General features: G+C 40.5%; 1 protein-coding gene across 1 annotated transcript; it reads right to left on the bottom strand.

The window, feature by feature from the left end:
* Positions 1 to 2,932: 2,932 nt before the first annotated feature.
* On the bottom strand, positions 2,933 to 16,823 carry SGCB (sarcoglycan beta). The gene is made up of 6 exons (XM_048848329.2): positions 16,521 to 16,823; positions 11,909 to 12,118; positions 10,450 to 10,635; positions 10,128 to 10,319; positions 8,138 to 8,269; positions 2,933 to 7,460 (listed from the first exon to the last, which is right to left on the bottom strand). Exons 1-6 carry the CDS (start codon positions 16,554 to 16,556, stop codon positions 7,260 to 7,262), a joined length of 957 nt encoding a protein of 318 aa, XP_048704286.1. The 5' UTR covers positions 16,557 to 16,823; the 3' UTR covers positions 2,933 to 7,259.
* Between the last annotated feature and the right edge of the window lie 2,079 nt (positions 16,824 to 18,902).

The following is an 18,902-nucleotide window of genomic DNA, read 5'->3' as shown; positions in this document are numbered from 1 at the left end:
CACCATCCTGGCCACTATGGATGTAGAAGCCCTCTACACCAACATTCCATACAAAGATGGACTATAAGCCATCGGGAACAGTATCCCCGATAATGTCACGGCAAATCTGGTGGCTGAACTTTGTGACTTTGTCCTCACCCATAACTATTTCACATTTGGGGACAATGTATACCTTCAAGTCAGCGGCACTGCTATGGGTACCCGCATGGCCCCACAGTATGCCAAAATTTTTATGGCTGACTTAGAACAACGCTTCCTCAGCTCTCATTCCCTAACACCCCTACTCTACTTGTGCTACATTGATGACATCTTCATCATCTGGACCCCTTGGAAGGAGGCCCTTGAGGAATTCCACCAGGATTTCAACAATTTCCACCCCATCATCATCTTCAGCCTGGACCAGTCCCCACAAGAGATCCACTTCCTGGACACTACAGTGCAAATAAGTGATGGTCACATAAACACTACTCTATACCGGAAACCTACTGATGACTCTACTTACCTACATGTCTCCAGCTTTCATCCAGACCACATCACACGATCCATTGTCTACAGCCAAGCTCTAAAATACAACCACATTTGCTCCAATCCCTCAGACAGAGACCTACAGGATCTCTATCAAGTCTTCTTAAAACTACAGTACCCACCTGCTGAAGTAAAGATACAGATTGACAGAGCCAGAAGGGTACCCAGAAGTCACCTACTACAGGACAGGCTCAACAAAGAAAGTAACAGAACGCCACTAGCCATCACCTTCAGCCCCCAATTAAAACCTCTCCAGCGCATCATCAAGGATCTACAACCTATCCTGAATGAGGATCCCTCACTCTCACAGACCTTGGGAGACAGACCAGTCCTCGCTTACAGACAGCACCCCCAACCTGAGGCAAATACTGACCAGCAACTACACACCACACAACAAAAACACTAACCCAGGAACCTAGCCCTGCAGCAAACCCCGTTGCCAACTCTGTCCACATATCTATTCAAGGAACACCATCATAGGACCTAACCACATCAGCCACACCATCAGGTGCTCGTTCACCTGCACATCTACCAATGTGATATATGCCATCATGTTCCAGCAATGCCCCTCTGCCATGTACGTTGGCCAAACCAGACAGTCTCTACGTAAAAGAATAAATGGACACAAATCAGATGTCAACAATTATAACATTCAAAAACCAGTCGGAGAACACTTCAACCTCCCTGGACACTCAATAACAGATTTTAAAGTGGCAATTTTTCAACAAGAAAACTTCAAAAACAGACTCCAATGATAAACTGCAGAACTGGAATTAATTTACAAACTGGACATCATCAAATTAGGCCTGAATAAAGACTGGGAGTGGATGGATCACTACAAAAACTAAAAACTAATTTCCCCCTACTGTTACTCACACCTTCTTGTCAACTGTTTGAAATGGGCCATCCTGATTATCACTACAAAAGTGATTTTTCCTCCTGTTGATAATAGCCCACTTTAATTGAATTGTCTCATTAGAATTGACACCCCCCCCCCACTTGGTAAGGCAACTCCCATCTTTTCATATACTGTGTATATATATCTTCCTACTGTATTTTCCACTTCATGCATCTGATGAAGTGGGTTTTAGCCCATGAAAGCTTATGCCCAAATAAATTTGTTTGTCTCTAAGGTGCCACAAGTACTCATCATTGTTTTTGCTGATACAGACTAACATGGCTACCACTCTGAAAATAATACTTCTGTACCTCACAGGGTATTGAGGATAAATTCATTAATGTTTGAGTCATTCAGCTACTACAGTGACTAGGACCATAGAAAAGCATGTAAATCTTGTTCTGATCTCTTTATGGATATTTCATGTCCACTACATGTAACACAGAATTAAATGAGATTCAGATTTACATAACACAATCAACTAATTAAAACAATCTATAAAATTATATATTTGAAGTCAATTCTCTTAGGTACTACTCACCTCTTGGAATTGCAGTAAGATTATTTCTCTCAATGGACAAGACTTTTAAAGAAGGAAGGAGATTGTAAGTATGAACTTTTCTGTGTTTATCAGTCCAGTGTGCTGGTTTATGTATATCCAGTGTGACATAGTGGATGGTATTACCACTGAGATTTAGAGTTTCCAAAAATGGTAAATTTCTAAAGCTATTTAAAGATAGCTCAGAAATCAGGTTATTACTAAGATTCAGATATTTGATATTCCATTTTTCATCTCTCCAGTTAGACCACAGCAAGATAGTAATATTATTATAACTTAAATCAACAATTGTTACTGTTTGTGATATGTCTGTGGGGATAGTCGATTTTCCAGTGAAAGAACAATTCATCAAGAACTTCCCATCCCACAAGCAGTCAGAATTGTAATAGATACCAACACCAGTCTTCTGCGATTTGGTCTCTGACAATCCGGTAAAATTCAGGCAAAGGACCACAATTATGACCTTCATATAAGGATTTGCCATAATATCTAGAAATAAATATTCAAAATTATAATAATTAAGGACCAAAGAGAAATCAGAAAAACCTTAAATGTATTTCTTTAAAGTAAAGAAAAAAAACCTCACTGCCAGTTCATATTAAACATTCAGTTTCTTTAAGAGAGTCACAATTACTTTGAAAAATGCATTTAGTCTGAAGTTGCTAAAACCTTATTTTCAAATTTTCTTACTTTTCTCACAGATGATCAGTCCGTAGCGCAGCCATTCAGAAACTTGTGAACTACTAACATCAGGGACTTTTGAACTTCAATTTCCTCTATTGTATATACTTATCAGGGAGCAAAGTCTACCAGTCATAATCTGACACATAGATATGGAATAATTCTCATGTTTTTAGTTAATAAAATACTTGTATCATCATTAAACCAACAACATATTTTAAACTAAATTTAGTACATACTGTACTTCCAAAAAATTTTAAAGCAGAGTCTAGATTTTTAGAATTTATTTGTTTCACTTCAAAAACATATGGATTAAAAACTCAACATTCTGTTTTACATATTGAAACAACAATAATTACAAATGCTGAGAATAACTTTCTTCAAGAACAAGAGGTTTTGGAAGTACATAACACTATTTTACACAGAGGCATGTAGTCTGTACTTCAATATTCCTAGAATCTCAAATGTATCTAGTTGTTAAATAAATCAGGAGCACACAAGAAATCTTCGACTTAAACAAAAACATCCAGAAAATATAAAGGGATGCAGTTAGAAGTTAAATCACAATTAAATGCACAACACAGGGTGTATATCGCATCCATATTTTTTTCAATCTGTGTAAAGTTTATGGAAGGCAACCAAATATAGTAAGAAAATTTACAAATAATTAGCAAGCACCATACATATCAGTCCTTAAAGGAATGAAGATTATTTTTGCTAACTTTAAATTGCAAATGAACATTTTAAACAAATCCAAAGACATAATTTAACACTATTACAGGTTTTTGAGATAAGTTCTTTCAAACAGGTTTGCATTTAGTACCTCAGTGAGAAGAACTCTAAATCCAGGTACTGTATGCAGTCATGTGGTCATGCACATAATTAGCCAAAGTTATCAATATTAACCATATAATGACCACAATGTGTCCATACAGATTTTATATATACCTTTGACAGAAAGTGCTGCTGAAAACTTTTTAAAATGAAACTTCTATAAATTGAAGCCCATAAAGTATCAGTCTGCCATTAGTAATATGGGGTGAAAATACTAAAAGCTTTTCATTTTGTTTCTTTGCCATGTTGAGCTATAACACACAAGTTCTATATACCAATACTTAAAATAGCTAAGGAATTTGTATGTTTCAGGTAAATTTATATTTTAAAGAATATTAATAGGGATAACAAATATCCACTTCTGTAAAGCAATTTAAGCTCCATGAATGAAATATGCTGTGTCTGTGCAAAATGTTATCAACATTTATTCCGTGTCTAAAGTGAGCGAGACAATTACTTTCACTGTTGTTTTTTTAAAAGTAAACCACTGGAGTAAAAATCATTTTGTTGTTGCCATCATTCAACCTAATACCACCTCCTCTCTCCTGTTTGACATACTCAGTTGTTGCATCATGTCTAAACTAAGGTCCCAATCCTGCAATTAGCTCCATATGTGTACACTCCCGCATTTGTGCAGAGACCCACTGACATCACCAGGGCCCAGCGTAGGACTGGGACTGTCTTTTGTGACATGCCTACCACACCTTCGTGTAGTGTCAGCCAATAAAATTAGATTAGACCTTACTTATCTTTTCATAAGTACCACATTCAGTGGGGAAGTTAATATGTAACATTTGTATACCTATTAGTACTAGAAATTTCTAGTACTAGTACAGCCTGTTAATAACCATTCACAGGAAATCACTTACATGGCCTCCATTATTAAGATCACTAGTGGCTAACAGAAAGCAACACTATTTCTAACTAATGGTAACGAGTATCAGAGGGGAAGCCGTGTTAGTCTGTATCAGTAAAAACAACAAGGAGCCGTTGTGGCACCTTAGAGACTAACAAATTAATCTGGGCATAAGCTTTCATGGGATATAACCCACTTCATCAGATGCATGGAGTGGAAAAATACAGCAGGAAGATACATATACACAGTACATGAAAAGATGGGAGTTGCCTTACCAAGTTGGGGGTCAGTGCTAACGAGGTCAACTCAATTAGGGTGGAAGTGGCCCATTCCCAACAGTTGACAAGGTGTGAGTATCAACAGAGGGAAAATTATTTTTTGTAGTGACCCAGCCACTCCCAGTCTTTAATTTGAGGGTGTCAAGTTTGCAAATTAATTCCAGTTCCGCAGTTTCTCGTTAAAGTCTGTTTTTGAAGTTTTTTTCTTGAAGAATGGCCACTTTTAAGTCTGTTATTGAGTGTCCAGAGAGCCTGAAGTGCTCCCCTACTGGTTTTTGAATGTTACAATTCTTGACTTCTGATTTGTGTCCATTTATTATTTTGCATAGAGACTGTCCGGTTTGTCTAAAGTACATGGCAGTGGAGCATTGCTGGCACATGATGGCATATATCACATTGGCAGATGTGCAGGTGAATGAGCCCTTGATGGTGTGGCTGATGTTTTTAGGTCCTATGATGGTGTCCCTTGAATAGATATGCAGACAGATTTGGCAACAGGGTTTGTTGTAGGGCTAGGTTCCTGGGTTAGTGTTTTTGTTGTGTGCTGTATAGTTGCTGGTGAGTATTTGTTTCAGGTTGGGGGTGCTGTCTGTAAGCGAGGACTGGCCTGTCTCCCAAGGTCTGTGAGAGTGAGGGATCCTCCTTCAGGATAGGTTGTAGATCCTTGATGATGCACTGGAGAGGTTTCCCTTTGTTGATATTCACCCCTTCTTGTCAACTGTTGGGAATGGGCCACTTCTACCCTAATTGAATTGGCCTCATTAGCACTGATCCCCCACTTGGTAAGGCAACTCCCATCTTTTCATGTGGTGTATATTTATATCTGCTTACTGTATTTTCCACTCAACGCATCTGATGAAGTGGGTTATATCCCACAAAAGCTTATGTCCAAATAAATTTGTTAGTCTCTAAGGTAACAAGTATAAAAGCCTTATAATTAGCAAGTTTATTTTTTACACTGGAATACATGATTCTCTCTCCAAAAACAGTTAAGAGGGTTTTAATAAAAGCTGCCATCATTCTCAAAGTGCAAAGGTTTCATTAAGACCCCAATTCATCACAATACGTAAGAACTTGCATTAACTTTTAAGCATGTATTCTCATAATGTAAAATTTAGGCAGATGCTTCCATACAATGCAGAATTGGGACCTAGATTACTGTCACATTTATAACTACAGAACATCTGCTCAATTTCGAATTTAAATACCAGTTTACTTAGTAACAAATTTATTATATTTCTAGTCATTATAAATAGCTACACTTTTTTTTTTATTTAGAAAAGTAATGGTCTCAATCACTATGGCCTACAATAGTGTTATTACAGTGTTTTGAATCCTCACCTGTAGAATACCATAGAATATTTTTTATTAAGGTACCCAAGAAAAAACTGTGTAAATAAAAATAAAAAATGGGTTTTCAAAGTAGAAGACAAGCTTCTAAATATCAAAGCAGATACAATACAATAGTTGACTGTCCCAGTTCCACCTAAAATGTTGGGCACAGATTTTTCTTAATGTCTTCTTAAGGATCAAATAAGTCAACATATGCTTTTCTCTAATTAATTGAAAATAATCAAAAGAAAATTGTCAAGAGTTCATATTAATATTCCAACAGTCAATATTTATCAACTGCAAATAAAAACTGAAGCAATTTGAATAAAGATTTCACTGCATTTACAGGGCTATAGTTTTGAAAGCTAGCCTCTGTTTTTGCATCCAAATAGTGAGTATGGCTATTTGGAGATGGAGAAAAGGTTACTTGGATGTCAGGTACAGATTGTCTCTACAAAGCAGTTACTTAGATGACGGACCTTTATTGCACTCTAAGTAATTACTGGTGCAAAAATGAAGGTCTGGTTGAGGGTGGGCTGAAAATCAGCATATAACACATATATATAAAAGAAGCTAGATTGCCTTTTGGCCCCTTCCTGTAGGGTTTATCTCTAACGAACTGGAAAGATCCATCCCAATTGTTCCTTTGTGGTTGGTTTCCTGTTACTGCCACAAAGCATGGCTCCAATGAAGCCTATGCTGCCAGCGCCTCCCTCTTACCACAGTTACTGCAAAGTCTGCTTCTTACAGAATGATCTGCGCAACCAAAAAGAGGCTCTGTGGAACAAGTAACAGAGCTGCAAACTGTATTGCTTTATCCAAGGAATCTCTGCAGAGCCCAAGGTGGAACAATGTGCATCCTCCCAACTCTACACCTCACTCCATGCAGATTCCAGCAACTTCTCAGAGTTCTGAGGTGAGAGGAAGTAAAACAGCACTTCAGAGGCAAGGAGTTGAGGACTCTTTGCAGGAGGTGCTCAGCATCTTGTAGGATCAGTCCCCCAGTAAATCTCTCTTACTGGCCTCAATTCAGCAAGGTACTTGATCAAGTGTGTATGTTGAAGCATGTGCTTAAGTATCTTGCTAAATCAGACCCATTATTATGGTAAATACTCTATTGTAAATACTGAAATTATGCAACAGACATAATACTGCTGTGCTAAAAATGTTAGTAATAAATATTATAATAAACTGTTGTGTAAACAGAAATAATTGGCATGCAATTGTTTTATACACACAAATGTAAAAACGTAAATGAACTCTCTTCATGACTGCTCTTGTCCCAGTACTTTGCGTTTAGTGTATGGTTCCACAAGGGTTGACTGAGGTTTGACAACCCATGTTGCGGGTCTTCACTTCAACTCGGAATAGAGTTCCGTCTGCACACATACAGAGCTTGTAGCGCAGCCAGGCAACATTATTAAACTTTTCCCCATAAGAACTTGGAAGCCGAGATGTGCTGACCATCACAGTTCCATTTAAGATAATGCTGTTTTCCTAATAAAAGAATAATTATACAATTTATCACTTAATAGAAGTAGGACGTTTATTTCCAAAAGAATGTAAATGAATAGCTTATTTTCAAAGCTACCCTAAAGATAACAAAAGAAAGGTTATTAATTTTGTTTATATTTTAAGTCTTTGCATAAGAACTTTATTTAAAAAAAAATTACGAGTGAACGTAGTGCTCATACATCTCAGTTCTGACCCGCAGCATACCTTGCTATTCCACTCATAGGCCAATACCGAGCACACTACTCATTTTGTGGTAGTTAGATGTGTGATGCACAATACAATGAGCCCACCAAGCTTATCTTCACTTGTGAACCAGAACAAACCAGACTTTAAACATCAATCTTCTAAAATCTAATATTTTTCCCTTTAACCTCTTCTCCACTTCAGATTGTCCACATCATTAACATAACATCAAAAAGCATACAGTATGAAATAATTACTAACTCAAAGTTTTTCAGTCACTATTTCAAAAGATGAATAAGTAAATTATTACATTTGCTTTTATAATGCTACAATTAATTGAACTGCTACTAAATTATATTTTTATCCTGAATTTACAGATTTGAATCCATCCAAAAAAATGAGAGAGCCTAATTTTTCTTCTTCTTCGTTTTAACATGGAGCTATTAGAAATAATTTTGTCAATATAAAATACTTACTGCCTTTAGTTCCATATCACCATGCATACGAAACTCAATGGTTTTGCCCATGATGAAAACACCTTCATTTCCACGAACAATGGCACGTCCGTCAACCTTTATATTTAGGTCACTGGTAGCATTGCTGGTAATCTTAAAGGGAAAAAATATGCAAGAAGAATGAAATAATGGTAAACAGAGTTTTAAAAGTTCCATTTTTGCTTGTCTTTAAGTAATTTTGTTAAATTAGTTCCCTAAATAATAGCCACACTGCTAAAAATTTGAATATAACACAGTCAATGCATGTTGCATATCCCTTTCCCTATGCCTTTAAAGTTTCTACAATTTTTTACTGCTCTGAACAATGAGTCATGACTAGAAACAAGGATTACCTATCTTGGAAAATTTCTGTGTCACAGTAAAAAGTTTAATTATCTAGACTGTCAGCTAACTTACACTTGCATATCACTTGGCTAGGATTAAGTACAGCCATACCTGCAGATGCTCTGGCAAACAAAGCATCTTGCAGCCCGCCAGAGGCTTACCCTGAACAAGCTGTGAACCAAGTTTGGGAACTGCTGTGCTAGAGAATTTAGAGGAACATATAAGTTGTTTAGGTGCCAAATTTAACCTACCTTATAAGTCTCTCTTATTCTGAAAAGTAATTATATGAAAATGATTCCTTCTTACCCATCAGATTTGTTCCTTGTGTGTATTCAGAGTTAAATCTGTTTACTTAGGTACAAAAATAAGTTTACTTTTTATTCCTGTTAGTTCTGCAGCGTAAACATCACTGAGAGAGTGAGTTGGATTCTATTCCTTCTTGTACGTCATCAACAAAATTGTTCACTAAATTCTAAGTACACAGCCAATTACCTGTGTAAACCTACTGAAGGCAATGGTGTTGTACAGTTGTGACTAAGGGCTTGGCTACACTTACATTTTATAGCACTCTAACTTGCTTGCTCAGGGGGGTGAAAAATCACCCCCCTGAGCGCAAGTCAGAGCGCTTTAAAGTGCTAGTGTAAACAGGCTCTGAGCGCTGGGAGCTGCACTTCCAGCACTCGGAGCTAATCCCCTCGTGGAGGTGGATTACCAGGAGAGCTGGGAGAGCGCTCCCCCAGTGCTTGCGCGCAACCACGCTCGCACTTCAAAGTGCTGCCGTGGGAGCGCTCCCGCAACAGCGCTTTGAAGTTTCCAGTGTAGCCAGGCCCTAAGGTCTTAATGTGGCCTGAAGAATCTTTATTACAGATGGTGATGTGGAAGAAAAACCTCAGAGCTTGATTTTCAGATCCCATGTTGAATTTGTAATGCTGGCAGTTGGAAAACATCATCTTTTTTACTAATAAATGGGGCACATTTGATCTGGAAGTCAATCTGACAAACATGGAACCCTGCAATGCCATTCACTTTTCAGTTTAACTGCACATAAAAAATTGTTATCATGTGCTCGATAATGTCATCTGATTATTACAAATCTATTGCCAAGGAAAAGAAAGCAATAGGCACAGGTTGTGTGTACTCACGTGTGCGTGTGGTATTTTTAAAGAATTGAGTTTTTTTTAAAAAAATCTGAATTCTCCACAACCTCTGAACAGTAATAATTATACAACAAGCTATTTCTGGACCAGTTAGCTGTAAAAATCATAAATGCTGGTGCATGATCAAACAGGAAAACTCCAATGGCAAACAGAAAAATAAATTTGGGTATTCTGGTCCTGATATGTTAGGATGGTTAGTTAAAGCATTTTATTTTATTTTAACTTATTCTCTTACTTGCAACAGTGTACCACAAAAAGAACATAACTTTATTACAACTTTTCTTCAGGATTTTACTGTTTACATTTTGCAACAGTTACTTCATGTCAAAATACTTTTTTGGTTATACTTCTGTATTTACTTGAATATGGTCACGTCACAACACAAACTGCATTCCTACTTTGCAATAACAAACAATTCCATAATTAGCCTTTATATAAAAGAAAAAGTGAGCTATTAAAACAGTTCATACCCTCTCCGTAGATGCCTTCTGTACATTCAAAATTTTCACTCCATTTGGCAAATGAAACTCATGAGTCTCATAGTCTGTGCTGAACAAAGTATTGTGTGTCCTTGGGTCAATAAATTCCATACCAATATCACTGGTAATGGAGGTTTTGTCCTTTTCCACACTAAGTTTTGTTGTTCCTTGCTGAAATACAATCTGCGGAAATAAATCATTAAAATTATTTTAAAACATGACAAAAACATTTTTACTATAGTTATGATTAATAATAATAATGCAATTCCCCCATATTGTTTACCATATATGTTCAGCTCATGATGTAACTTACAGGCTGGTTATTTCCAGTGATAACCAAATCTTCATTACGCCTGCCTCCTACTGTACTTTTATATAATGGATGTATAACTCCCATGTCGGATACTTGTTTAAATCGCAGTAAGCCACTCTCATGAAACTCCATGCTGTCACAACCATTGGGCCCAATACGAATCACAGCCCAGATGACAAGTGTGATCTAAAACAGTAACACAAGCATAGTTTCATATTTATTTTAATACTACAGATGCAGGAAAACAGAGTGGTCAAAATACTTTTTTTAAAAGGAGCGTTTAATTAGTTATTACATTTAAAATAACCACAAGCATACAAATGATTTAAGTACTAGAGATTTTTACAATGGGTGTGTGAAAGGAAGTTTGTTTTAAAGAAACTATTTTCCTTTGCTTTACTATGTTTATGCTTTCTTTCCACTGAAAACACAGAAATGCAGTTAATCACAATATATGGTTATTTTTAACCCATCTCAAATATGATCTAAAATAGTTTGTAAAATATTATAAAAACCTACATTCTCCCTACACTTGAACACTCTGAAATTAAGTAATGTGGATGATGGCTTGAGACATCATCCTGTTTGAGATACTGGCTGTATCCTAAGCTAAATAAACTCAACGTGAAAGGTGTTTGTTAACCCAGTCTTGAGTTAAAAAAAAGGACCCTTCAGTGTTGATGGTATACTGAAATGCCTAACTATGAGGAGATGAGACGCAAAGGTGGGTATTAAAATAGTGAATTGCAGTAGCAAATCAGAGTGCAAATTGTACAGGATGAATTCTGAAAACTAATATACAGTTCAGTTAGTAACTATACAACATTCCTGTGATCTGATGGGTTGAGAGCACTTCATTGCATACATTAATTCAGAATAATTGTATTGAACGTTGCACTGGTAATAATTTGCATTGTTTGTCATGTACAGCTCTGGGTGTGGAAATAATCAGAAGATTCCTGTTCCTGATTAATATTAGGGGCATAGGCTTGGTTGTGGTCTTGATACATGTGGCCTCTTAGATGAGAGAATGTAAAAATAAGATTTAGCGTTTAAGCTCTTCGTGGAAGGAACTGTCTTTTTAATCTCTGTAGAACATCTTGCAATGTTATAATGCTATTTTTAATAACAACAGAGAACTTTGGGAAGGAATGGAGGAAAAAATCATTGGTCTGATTAGTCATACTAAGGAAAAGACAAGGAAAAAAAAAAAAGATTGGGGACTTCTTGCTAATAAAAACCCCACAATAAAACACCTTGAAATAATCTTTTTGAGACTAAAAATAAGCAGGAAATGTAGGGAAAAAATTAAAGTAATCCCCCTTAATACACTTTAAGATTGTGCTTTCCAAAGTATTCTGATCTATGCTGGAGAAAGTTTATATTTATTTAGTAAATACTCAATAAAAAGTAAAACAAGCATGCCCAAACTCACTTGCAGCCTAAGTATTATACTCACAATCAAATTGATGACAGCCAAAATAAAAAGGAGAACAATCACACAAATAGCCAAGTTGCCTTTCCTGCCCCGTAAGCCTGTTTTATGGAGACGGTCTTCATCAATTGGGATATATCCAGCCTTAAAGTTACTGTTGTGTTCTTTATTAATGTTTCTCCGCTCCACAGCCTTCTCACGCATAGACTTCTTCACAGGGCCATTAGAACTTTGCTACAGCATGACACAAAGCATGGGTAAATGGTTATTTTACAGGTAATCAAAATTTATAACAAAAGTAAGAGTTTGAACCAGTGGAATATTTGTCTGCTATCCCAACGTTTAGTTTATCTATTTTTAAGTAACACCACTACAGAGGCACTTTAAAACCAATTAAATTAAATTTAAAAACATTTTGTGCATAGTCAGTTTTCTCTGTTTCTGGGGGTCTTTCACTTCAGGAAAAGGGAAGAGAAAAAACATTGTAAAACCACAAAAAACTAGTAGGGAAACTCGTGGGCATGTATAACTAAAAATAGTTTTAACTTACTGTTTTGAACTGACTAGATCTCAAGGTGACAGTATCACTTTCATTGATATTACTGGAGGGCAAATTAACAGGTAGGGAATACTTTCATATAAAGTATTCTCAGGGATAGAAAGTGGAAGGGTTATAAGACTCCCATATTTTTAGAGCTTTGTACAAAACCTTATGGTACCTTGTTCTTTCTCCCTATTTTTCTTCTCTTTCAATACAGCAAGATGCTATTTTGAGGTCTAATCCTGCAAACATTCTGCAGATCAATTTTACTCACATGCAAGTCTAACTTAAACATAATAAATGTTTTACTCCCAGGGGCATTCTGCACCAAAAATATAAAAATTCTGCACACAATATTTTAAAATTCTACAAATTTTATTTGGCATAATAAAACTACATAATCACACCAGTTTCAATTATTTTGGTAATTTATTTCAAAATACTTGTCTGCAAATATGTCTGTAACACTACAGACACACACACAAAAATTCCCCCAGGAGTAGAGAGTTAGAGAAACCCCTATGACAACCCTATTCCTGTTCTCTGCCTCCCTCCTCACCCCCCTCCAGAGCCCAGCTGGGGGTGAGGGAGAGGAAATCAGATGCTCACAACCCCTCCCCCCCCCAGAGCCCAGCCACAGTGACCCCAGCCAATACACCCACACCCTCTCCCCTCCAGAGCCCAGTCATGGGGACCCCCAGCCCAGTTACCCGCACCCTCTCTCCCTGAGCCCAGTCGTGGGCCTCCCCCTTGCCCAGATACCCACACCTCTACCCCCCAGAGCCCAGCCATGCCCACTCCCCCTCAGCCCAGACACCTGTCCCCCTCCGCCCCAGAGTCCAGGGATCCAGAGGGAGAAACAACTTGATGCTTGGTCCCAGGTTTGCATGGAGTTTCCTGCAAGCCACTGTCTCCTTCCCTCAGAGCGTTCTGGGAACTGCAGCTGCTAGGAACCCTCTAGCTCCCTCTCCCTCCCTCCAGCAGTGTCTTCTATGTGTGAGCTGAGCTCTGCTGGGTCCAGCGCATTTCTGTGGGGGAAAGGAAATTCTGCATGCACAATGTTAATTTCTGCAAAATTCTGCATTGCGCAGTGGCACAAAATTCTCCCAAGAATAATGTTGCAAGACTGGGCACATAGTGACTCCTTTCTCTCTTCAGGCCACATCTAATGTTACTTCCATGGATGATGAACTATGAGAGTATATCTCTCTCCCCCCCCCCATCCCCTTTTCCTCTCAGAGACAGATGATGACACTCCTTTGATCATTTTAGCCTCCACTACTCTGAGCGAGAATTCAGATAACTAGACTGAAAACCCAGCCTAAGTCATATTTAAACACTGTCAACAAACCATCACACTAGAACAAATTAAATAAAATGAAGCATATGATCACAATTCTATTTACAATAAACTACACAGCTGTATACTGATTTATCAACTGAGAGATTGAAAAAGACATTTACTCCTATGTTGAGATGTTACAACAAATGTACATTTTATTAACAAAATTCAGACTATGTGAATGGGAAAACCGCTTTTTCCTATTATATAAATATACAGACACTGTTCCTATAGGTGAATCTGTATTCCAATGTACATTTTTAATGAAAGCGGCGAAGAGTCCTGTGGCACCTTATAGACTAACAGATGTATTGGAGCATAAGATTTTGTGGGTGAATACCCACTTCAGATGTATGAAGAGTATTTCAATATTTTTAATGAGTATCTAAATTTCTGTCAAAAGAAAAGGAGTACTTGTGGCACCTTAGAGACTAACCAATTTATTTGAGCATGAGCTTTCGTGAGCTCATGCTCAAATAAATTGGTTAGTCTCTAAGGTGCCACAAGTACTCCTTTTCTTTTTGCGAATACAGACTAACACGGCTGTTACTCTGAAACCTAAATTTCTGTCATTTACCCCTACCAACAGCTAGCACTATATATAACAAAGTTCTATTATAGCATAGCAAAAAGCGATGTTTTTTCTTGGCTGCACACATTGTGACTGGTCATCCTTAATTTTTCAAACAAATGTAATGTGAGAGGCTTGATACAAAATGTAGTTCTTTCACTACACTTTTAATCAGTCTTGCCCATGCAAATAGATGCGGGGCCTTAGAAAACACAGTAATACAGCTTGCACAATGATAATTAAAACTTTTCAAAGAATCAAGATCAATTAAAAATAGAAATTAAAAATTAGTAGTCCTTTGAAGAATATCTGATTACAAACTGGAGTCCCTTTATAATAAATCTTGTCTCTCTAATATTTTTAGATGTATTTAAACAAGCAGGTGCGGGGGGAGTGTTCAAAAACCTTCCAGGCCTTTACACATAATAAAGAAGCAAAAATACCATTTAAAAAAACAAAACACTGTTGCCAACTGCAAGCACTCAAAAGAATCAGGTCCTGTAAAATCATGACATTTAAAAAATCTAATGATTTTTAAGCCAATCATTTTTCATTTCATTATTTTATTTGTCTTCTGAGTTCAGGTTTCCAAACTATTCTCTGAAACCATAAGGACTAGAAATTTAGTTTAAAAAGAAAAAAAGCTGAGATGCTCAAGAAATCATTGGACTCCAGAAGCTTGGGCTTTGAATTAAAACCCCAGATATGGCAAGTTTGCTCCGGTTATAACCCTCCTGATCCCAGGATATGAGAGAGAGGTCGCGGTTTTCAAGGTTGAAAGGCAAACTTGTCCCTTCCATCAACAGGAAGATGGTCCAGAAAAAGATTTTACCTCACCCACCCTCACAACTCTGAAACATTTTCAGATCATCTTGAAAGGAAAAGGCAACTGTGAAAGGGTTTGCTTGCAATGAAATTCAGCATAAATCAGGCACTATGAATTTTTGTTTGATTTTACTACTTGAGTAACAGAAAATCAATGTGCAAAGAAAAACAACCCCCCCCACACCCACTCACAAAACACAGGTTTCAGAGTAACAGCCGTGTTAGTCTGTATTCGCAAAAAGAAAAGGAGTACTTGTGGCACCTTAGAGACTAACCAATTTATTTGAGCATGAGCTTTCGTGAGCTACAGCTCACTTCATCGGATGCGTACCGTGGAAACTGCAGCAGACTTTATATATACACAGAGAATATGAAACAATACCTCCTCCCACCCCACTGTCCTGCTGTCTGTCCTGCTGTCCTGTCCTGCGAATACAGACTAACACGGCTGTTCCTCTGAAGCTTATCTAAAGTGATCATCAGGTGGGCCATTTCCAGCACAAATCCAGGTTTTCTCACCCTCCACCCCCCCACACAAATTCACTCTCCTGCTGGTGCTAGTGAATTTGTGGGGGGGAGGGGGGGAGGGTGAGAAAACCTGGATTTGTGCTGGAAATGGCCCACCTGATGATCACTTTAGATAAGCTATTACCAGCAGGACAGTGGGGTGGGAGGAGGTATTGTTTCATATTCTCTGTGTATATATAAAGTCTGCTGCAGTTTCCACGGTATGCATCCGATGAAGTGAGCTGTAGCTCACCAAAGCTCATGCTCAAAAAAATTGGTTAGTCTCTAAGGTGCCACAAGTACTCCTTTTCTTTTCACAAAACACAATCTCGCCACCACCCATTCATCAAACGCCACGGGCAGCAACTTTAAATACAGACAACTGTCTCGGCTCTAATTAGCTTCTCCCCCAGCAGGGAAGAGCAGGTTTTCGTGAGCCCAGCCCTGGGGGAGGGGAGAGCACGGTGCAGACGGGTTTCGGCGCAGAGCGGGGCCGCAGGCTCTTCGGAACGCTGCGGGGCTCTCACGGCCCGCGGGCAGAGGAGGGGCTGGCTGGAGTCCGGCCTGGGGCAGGCTCGGGGCCGGGCGCTCCTCTGCGGGCCACGGAGCAGGCTCCCCTGGGGGTGTTTATGCCGCTGGTGTCCCCGCCGGTTCACACGGCCGGGCTGAGAACTCGGGTCCTTAAGGAGCCACGGCTGGGGGCGGTGCCGGCACAGCGGCCTGGGAGGGGCTCGTCCGCGGCCGCTTTCCCTGGGGCCCGGGCGCCGCTGGGGCTGTTCCGCCTCTGGCGAGGGAGCCCTGGAGGCGGCTGCCCCCCGCGCGCCCCGCCGTGTGGGGAGCGGGCACAGACCTGCTCCGAGGCGGCTGCTCCCGCCGCCGCCGCCATCTTCTTCTCCTGCCGCTGTTCTGTTGCTGTCCCGCCCAGGCGGGGGGAGACTAGCGCCGCGCCAGCCGCCTGTCGCCGCTCCCTGTCCTGGGCTCGGCGCCTCCCGCCGGGCTGGGCACCCCGCGCTGCTCATGTCCGGCCTGAACTCTAGGGGGCAGGGTCGGGAATTCACCCTGCCGCTCCCCTGGGACTCTCAGAAGAGCCCCGCTCGGCGTGACCCTGGCCCAGAGCAGCCTCAGCCTGGCGGCGAGTGTGTGGATGAGTCTGGCACACACCCGGGCACCCTGAAATGCAGGCCCCGGGCCAGTGACAGGGAAGACGCATGAGCTTGTGCGGAAGGTCTTGTGGCGATTGGGAGTCAGGAAGTCTGGGCCTAGTTCCTTGGTCTGCTGCAGACATTGGGCCACTTTCCCTCTTTGAGGCTCAGTTTCTCAGGAGTAACCTGAAGAGAATGATATTTCTTGGAGTAGTGTCCACCTCAGGTGCCCGTGCGTCCCTGCACTGCAGATGGGAGATTTGCTGTGGCAGTGCTGGCTTGGGGCCTGCCTGCGCAGCGGGTATCTCGCCGTTGGTGCCTCATGCCGCACGACCCGTGCACGACTCGACCCATTGAGTTCCTTCCCCACCGTCCTCGGCTGTAGATGGAGCTCAGTGGCAGTGCTGCCTCTTTGTTTTTTCTCTCTGTAGCAATATTTAGATTAGTTGTAGTTTAGTAAGTCTAGTTTACTTACTTGGATACTGTTCTTTCAAAAAAAATTAATTGCTATCATTCCCACTCTTTCTCTGTTGGGAAACTTTTAATGGCCACGATGCCTGGCTCGCCTGGGTTTATATGCTGGGACTTGTGCCGTGAGGCGATGCCTGTCTCAGAGAGCCACTCGTGTGTCTGTTGTTTGGGGGAGACTCATCCCTCAACACTGTGTGTGCTGTACAACCTTGTAAGCCAGGGCATGGCATGACAGAGATCATAGGACTGGAAGTTGATCTCGAGAGGTCATCTAGTCCAGTCCCCTGCAGGACTATCTTATCTAGACCATTCCTGGCAGGTGTTTTGTCTAACTGGCTCTTAAAAATCTCCAGTGATGGAGATTCCACCACCTCCCTAGGCAATTTATTCCAGTGCTTAACCACCCTGACAGGAAGTTTTCCCTAATCTCCAACCTAAACCACCCTTGCTGCAATTTAAGCCCATTGCTTCTTGTCCTATCCTCAGAGGTTAAGAAGAACAATTTTTCTTCCTCCTCCTTGTAATAATCTATTATGTACAGTAACTCCTCGCTTAACATTGTAGTTATGTTGTTGAAAAATGCTACTTTAAGCAAAACGATGCTAAGCGAACCCAATTTCCCCATAAAAACTAATGTAAATAGGGAGGGTTAGGTTCCAGGGAATTTTTTTTCACCAGACAAAAGACACCCCCCCCCCCTCTCTCTCTCTATATATATATATATAAAAACACACACAGAGTATAAGTTTTAAACAAACAATTTAATACTGTACACAGCAATGATGATTGTGAAGTTTGGTTGAGGTGGTGGAGTCAGAGGGTGGGATATTTCCCAGGGAATGCCTTACTGCTAGATAATGAAGTAGCACTCGGCTGAGCCCTCAAGGGTTAACACGTTGTTGTTAATGTAGCCTCACACTCTACAAGGCAGCAGGAATGGAGGGAGGAGACACAGCATAGCAGTGGCTGCAAACATTCCCTGTGGAAACTGAACATGATGAACCCATGCTATCCCACTGGAGCACAACACTCCCTCCACTTTCCAAGGTGTGCGGATGGCGGGATGCGTGTGTGTGTGTGAGAGAGAGAATGAGACAGAGACACACTGTGTGTGTGTGTGTGTGTGTGTGTGAGAGAGAGGGAGAGATGCGCATTGCCCCTTTAAGTACCCTGACCCCACTCTAAGTACACTGCCTTTTTAAGTAGATCAGCAAGTTGAGACAGCAGCTGTTGCCAGCAAGCTCCCTCTGTCCTGAGCCCTGTCCTGCCCCCCTCTCCACACTCTGTGGAGATGGGGTGCAGGGGGAGAGGGACACCCTGACATCAGAACCCCTCTTCCCCCCCCCCACCCTCTGCACAGCAAGCAGGAGGCTCCTAGGAGCAGCTCCAAGGCAGAGGGAAGAAGAAGCACATGGCAGTGCGGGGAGGGATACCTGAACTGCCTGGCAATTGATAGCTTGCTGGGAGGCTGCCCCACAGGGAACTTAGGGGAGCTGATGGGGGGCTGCCAGTTGACCCTGGTTCCAAGCCCCAGCAGGTAGCTCCAACGGGCTGCTCTTTCTGCAAGCAGTGGACAAAGCAGGCGGCTGCCAAACAACATTATAAGGAAGCATTGTGCA

This window comes from Caretta caretta, chromosome 4 (assembly GCF_965140235.1).
Source record: "Caretta caretta isolate rCarCar2 chromosome 4, rCarCar1.hap1, whole genome shotgun sequence".
Taxonomy (NCBI): Eukaryota; Metazoa; Chordata; order Testudines; family Cheloniidae; genus Caretta; species Caretta caretta.
The sequence above is the reverse complement of the archived record's forward strand: the minus strand, read 5'-3'. Positions and strand labels throughout refer to the sequence as shown.